Genomic DNA, 5,983 nt, shown 5'->3' with positions numbered 1-5,983 from the left:
ATGGGGGCCGCGACCCCTGGCGGTTCCCTCCTTCTGCTGGGCCTGGGGACCCTCATCCTGGGGGGTTGCTGCTTGGCCCAGGACTCCGTCTTCAACCCGGACTGGGGCTTCACCTCCTACGAAGTGGTCATCCCCAGGCAACTGGTGACCCGCGGGGGTGGCCCCGAAGTGGCCAGCCGCACGACCTACCTCCTGCGCATCGAGGGCAAGAAGAACATCATCCACCTGCGGCCCAAGAAGCTGCTGCTGGCGCGACACCTGCGCGTGTTCACCTTCACGGAAGAGGGCAGCGGCGTGGAGGACCAGCCCTACATCCCCAATAACTGCAACTTCCGGGGGTCGGTGGAGGGGGCCCACAGGTCCGAGGCAGTGCTGAGCACGTGCCTGGGCGGCCTCCGGGGGATGCTACAGATTGAGGACAGCGTGTACCAGATCGAGCCCATACAGGCTTCGTACAGCTTCGAGCACGTGGTCTATCGCCTGAAGGACGATTTCATCACCAACTTCACGTGTGGCCTAACGGATCAGGAGATTGAGAGGCAGCTGAGCAAGCTTGCCCCCAGAGCCCATTCCTGGACCTCTTCCTACATTCACCAGAAGTATATGGAGGTGATGATTGTAGTGGACAGACTTCGCTATCTCTTTTTGGGGTCCAATGTAACCAAAGCCATCAGTGACACAATTGTCATGGTAGGTATCATGGACACATACTTTCAGGTTTTGAATGCCAGAATACACTTAAAAGCCATTGAGGTCTGGACAGATAAAAGCAAAGTAAATGTTAATGTGAAGAAATTGATCCAAGTTCTTGGAGAGTTCAGCAATTATAGAAAAAGGGTTCTAAATCCAAGAATCACAACAGATTGGTCACACTTATATGTGCATAAATATTTTCCTGATGCATTGGGATGGGCCTATGTTGGATCTGTCTGTGATAGGAATTTTGGAGCATCAACAAGCACTTTGCCAAATAAAAACCTGGTTGCTCCTGCGACCTGGTCTGCTCATGAATTTGGTCACGGTGTTGGCATGCCCCATGATCAAGCAAGGTGTTATTGTCAAGGTAAAAAAGATTGTATCATGGGCAGTGGTGGAAGGTTTGGTTTCAGTAACTGCAGTTTTGTAAGCTATTACAACCATGTGACTGGGAAAGGTGAGTGTCTAGATGATGTACCAGGCATTCCCTATAGGATGAAGCAATGTGGAAACAAAGTAGTAGAGAGAGGAGAGGAGTGTGACTGTGGTACAGTAAGGCAATGTAAACAAGATATGTGTTGTCAAACCAATTGTAAATTGAAACCTGGAGCGCAGTGCAGCAGTGGTTTGTGCTGCACCAATTGTCATTTCAGTCCATCTGGACACGTATGCAGAGACAAACAAAACGAGTGTGACCTTGTGGAATTCTGCAACGGAACTTCAAATCAATGCCCAAGTGACTTTTACATGCAAGATGGAACCCCATGCAGTAGGGAAGCCCATTGTTACCATAAGAGATGTTCTGATCGCTTTTTGCAGTGCAAAGAGATTTTTGGGTCTGGTGCCAGGAATGCTCCCTTTATATGCTACTTAGAAGTGAATAGAAAAACTGATCGATTTGGTAACTGTGGCTTGATAGGGAAAGGCTATAGAAGTTGTAAAGCAAAAGATATATTGTGTGGAAGATTGCAGTGTGTCAATGTGAAGAATGTCCCTGAAATGCCTGATCATACAACAGTCATTTTCACTCATGTGAAGGAGTTTAATATTCGGTGCTGGGGGATAGACTATCATTCTGGAATGGTTACAATGCAGTTACGAGATGATGGAACCGTGAAAGATGGCACTGCCTGTGGTAAAAACTTGATATGTCTTAACCACGTTTGTCGAGATATTTCAGTCCTCCATTATGACTGTAGCCCACATAAGTGCAACAAACGAGGTGTTTGCAACAATTTGAAACATTGCCACTGTAACTATGGATGGGCCCCTCCCTTCTGTGAGACTCCTGGTTATGGAGGAAGCATCGACAGTGGGCCTCCAGGAAAAAGAGAAGAAATTCCCAAGCCAGTTAAAGTTGTGCCTATTATGCTTATTCGACTTGTTTCACTAGGTATGTCCTTGGTTCTGGTAATCTTGAAAGAAGCGATAGGAAGATTCCTTAAACGAAAGGTGAAAGTGGTAGTTCATTTAGCAAAAAAACCTCTGCCAAAGAACAAAGGGGAAAAAAGGAAGAAATTCCCAGAGAAATACCCCCAACCTCGCAAATGAGATTATTATTTATCAAAAACAAAAAAACTCCACTTGAATATTCTCTATGGAAGGCGAGGATGGCTCATAACTTCATTTTGTGGTTTCTTATCAAAGTTCTCTTTTTCATCTTGGGTATTTCCTTGGGTTCTGGTTATTAAATAAAACCTGACTTCATATTTGAACCAACCAAGGTTATTCTATTTTTGGAGCATTCAGTTGGCCCTAGATTTTATATTGAAGATTTTGGGGGATTGAATTTGTTCTTGGGATGCTTACCTAACCCTCTAAAACTTGATAGGTCAAAATCTCCTGGGCTCCAGCTTTAGGTGTTACTTTTCCAACCTGGCTCACATCACATCCCTCAAACCTGGCAGTTATGTTTGGTTTTGTGACTCCTCTGAACAAATAGAAGTTTTCACTATTTCCTCTTTTTATCTCCTGCTTCCTTTCCTACATGAAACAGAAACAGAAAAAAGATTATAGACCAATAGACAGCTTCCAGTGTTGCGGAATCTAACATACAGAGAAAATTACAGAATATCCACATCAATTCATAGAACATGTTTTCATCTGTTTTCTTTTTCATTTTGAAGTATTTTTTAGACCTCTACCCCACTTCCCCCAACCCCCAGAGAATGATTGGTATGTGCCCAACTTTTGGCAGCTAGAAAAGATACAGAATGCAAAGTGAATCCTGTAAGTAGGCAATTGGCCGTGTTATTCAGAACAATGCTTGGTCTTATTGCAAACCTCCAAACTATCCAATTTTTAGCTAAGCATAGAAAGGTGACCTCATAGGAAAGAATCCTGTCATGTTCTTCTGTTAGGATGAGATGATAAGATGGCATCACTTGACAACAGCAACAATAATACATTTTTATAGCATTTGAAGGTTTGCAAAGCCCTTTATGTGTATTATCTCATTTGAGCCTTACAACAGCCCTGTGAGGTGGGTGCTCTGGAGGGTCAGTCTTAAGAGTCTGTTTATCAGATATGCTAGCATGTTCAAGTCACTTAACTATCAGAGTGCCCCAGGCAATGCCCTAAGACTCCAAGTTATAGGCATGTTGCCAGTCTGCATTAGTGGAGAGAATTTCCATGTTGGGAGTTCCCTATCCAGAGGAAATCACAGTTTTAGACCAAAAAGAAAGGATGAGGAAACCCTGCATAGCCTTCTCAATGAATCACTAACTGATAACCCTTCATCAAGGGTTTTGAAGTAACAATATGAAAAAGGTGGGGAGGGAAGAAATTGATAGCATTGATAAAACCAAGGGGGCAGTTGAAAAGGCAAAGGGTAAACAATGAACAAAAATCATCCATTTAAGGCACAGAAGTCTCATCTCATACAGCTGTCTGGAGGTTAGGACATCATCTGATGAAGTTTTCTGGTCGAAGTTGTTGTGGCCAGAAAACACAAGCAAGACCCAAGTAACAATTTAGAATTGAACCCTTTATTTGTGCCATGTTGGCTGATCAGGCCACATGACGGGCTGACTGTTCCCACAGTCCCACCCAAATGGTACAGTGGCAATCTCAGGTAAAGCCTCAGTTTTTAAAGGGATGCCACACGGCCAATGGTTAGGTATTACTTAAACAGGAGCTTGCAGAGGCCAGAAATCAGTGATTGGTCAGTACACACCTTGAAATTCCCGCCAGCTGCCAGCACCAAGTGTCCCTAACACAGATGAAAGAGTGCTGATATTGGGGGAGGGTGGAGCTAAACCTGGCAGTCTGCTCACTTCCATGAGGGAGAGCTGATTGGGGGATGGGAAAGAATGGGGCCAGGTACAACAAAGTGATGAGGTACAGGCTCTGGAAACCCCCTTGAACTCTGATTGAATCTTCCAGTTTGATGAGGCATTTGCATGAGGCCATATAAGTCTTTCATTGTGGCTCTGCCCAAACTTCGTTACTAGCTTGGCCCTCTATTATCCAGCTAGGCCCCACCCTGGATCCTCAACTGCTACACCCTTGAACTGGCCTAGCCTACCATTGTTTGTCCTCTCCAGGTAGCCTCCAGCAACTTCACTCATTTACTGGAGTCTGACCTCATTAACTCCTCCTGAAGACCTTCCCCAAACTCACTTCTGGAGCTTGACCTCATCTGACCCCTCCTGAAGATCCTCCCCAAACTCCTCCTCTAGACCACCCCTAGATTCCTCCCTCAACCTTCTGTATATAAGACCCCACCTTGCCTCCATGTGGTGTGAGAGTGCCATAGAATGACCTAGCACAGACTTGCTCTGTATCCAATGCAAGCCCTCTTGTCCAATACAAACCTTACAGATGCCAAGGCTCCTTAAGAGTCTACCCAATATGTCAAACTTTTGTTTTTTTTAAAGCAATCAGGGTTAAGTAACTTAATCAAGGTTACACTGCCAGTTATTTCTGGGTGTGGTACTGAGTATCTGAGCCCAGATTTGATCCCAGGTCATCCTGACACTGGAGCCGGTGCTCTTACTCGCTGAGCCACCTGGCTGTCCCTAAGCAATTGGGGTTAAGTAACTTGCTCAAGGTTACAAGGCCAGGTGTTTCTGGGTAGGTGCTAAGTGTCTGAGCCTGGATTCAATCCCTAGGTCATCCCGACACTGGAGCCGGTGCGCTTACTCGCTGTGCTACCTGGCCACCCCTATGGCAAACTTTTAATGAATTTTTCTTTTCCTTGGCTGAGAGAAGGCTTGAGTCGAATTCATTTGGCAGGACCCAGCGTGTTGGTGTTTTGGGGTCTTGAGCACCCCTAACCCTATAGCTCTTCATTTTTAAGGTTCCCTGACCGAAGACCTTCTTCAGAAGTGTTGTTTAAGCAGTTTCCAGTGGATCATTCCCCTCAACACTCCTTTTGAAGAGATCTTCTTTCTTTCTTAAAATCTCCTACAAAATGTATCTTAACAAAAATTAAAATTATCTTGCCAATAACCAGATCAAATATTGAAAGGTATCTCTTATGTCTCTATTGTTATAAAATAAAAAATTGGAAACCATAGCCAATTGTCATGTTGATAGATCTAAGAAATTTGTATTTAAAAAGCAGAAAAACTAGAACCCAGTTTTTATACTTTGCATTAATCCATTATTCATTGTCCCATCAGGAGGATGAGATTCCATTAAGGGATTAATAGCAGACTCCAATACATACACAATACATTGAGTGATCAATTTTAAAATTGTACATATCATGTAATAAAACAATTCCAAATTCTAGTCATGCCTAATTAATTTTTATAATTAATTAATCTAATTAATTAATCTAGTCACCCCTAATTAAGGTAGATACTTCCTTTAAGGCATTTACAAGATAGGCCATAAGCCATTCTTCTTTTAACATTAACTAATTGTAACAAACCTGAGACAGGTAAGCTATTAACTGAGTAGCAGAATAATGTCCTGGTTTCTCAAGTCCTTGACCTAATTATCCCCATACCATTATGAAGAGTTAAAGGACCCTAACTTAAAAAGGAATATATACTAGTAATAGATGTCAAGAATAGATGTTTGATTAGTTGTTTGAGCTAAAATTCTAGGCCAAATAGCTCGATCTTCTACTTGCATCTTACTATAGAAACTTCAGATGTTCCAGGATCAATCTATTATTTAATAGATTTAATATTCTGCTTACCAAACTTTTTGATCATAGAAATTTGCCATAAAAGAAGAGGGACATAACTATAGTAAGGGAACAATGCAAAGCATGGAGAGGAAAGATATATCCAAATAGCAACATTGCCAAATCAGAGATTTATCTGCCTTGGTG

The 5,983-nt window shown here is 43.0% G+C and overlaps 1 protein-coding gene across 1 annotated transcript; it reads left to right on the top strand.

The window, feature by feature from the left end:
- On the top strand, nt 1-2,247 carry LOC138162240 (disintegrin and metalloproteinase domain-containing protein 30-like). Its single transcript, XM_069089273.1, has one exon. It carries the CDS (start codon nt 1-3, stop codon nt 2,245-2,247), a length of 2,247 nt encoding a protein of 748 aa, XP_068945374.1.
- The last annotated feature ends 3,736 nt before the right edge of the window (nt 2,248-5,983 follow it).

Source organism: Petaurus breviceps, unplaced genomic scaffold (genome assembly GCF_028583685.1).
Source record: "Petaurus breviceps papuanus isolate PSGF00001 unplaced genomic scaffold, PetGlider_PUasm1.0 186, whole genome shotgun sequence".
NCBI lineage: Eukaryota > Metazoa > Chordata > Mammalia > Diprotodontia > Petauridae > Petaurus > Petaurus breviceps.
Note: the sequence above shows the minus strand (reverse complement) of the source record. Positions and strands in the feature narration are given on the sequence as shown.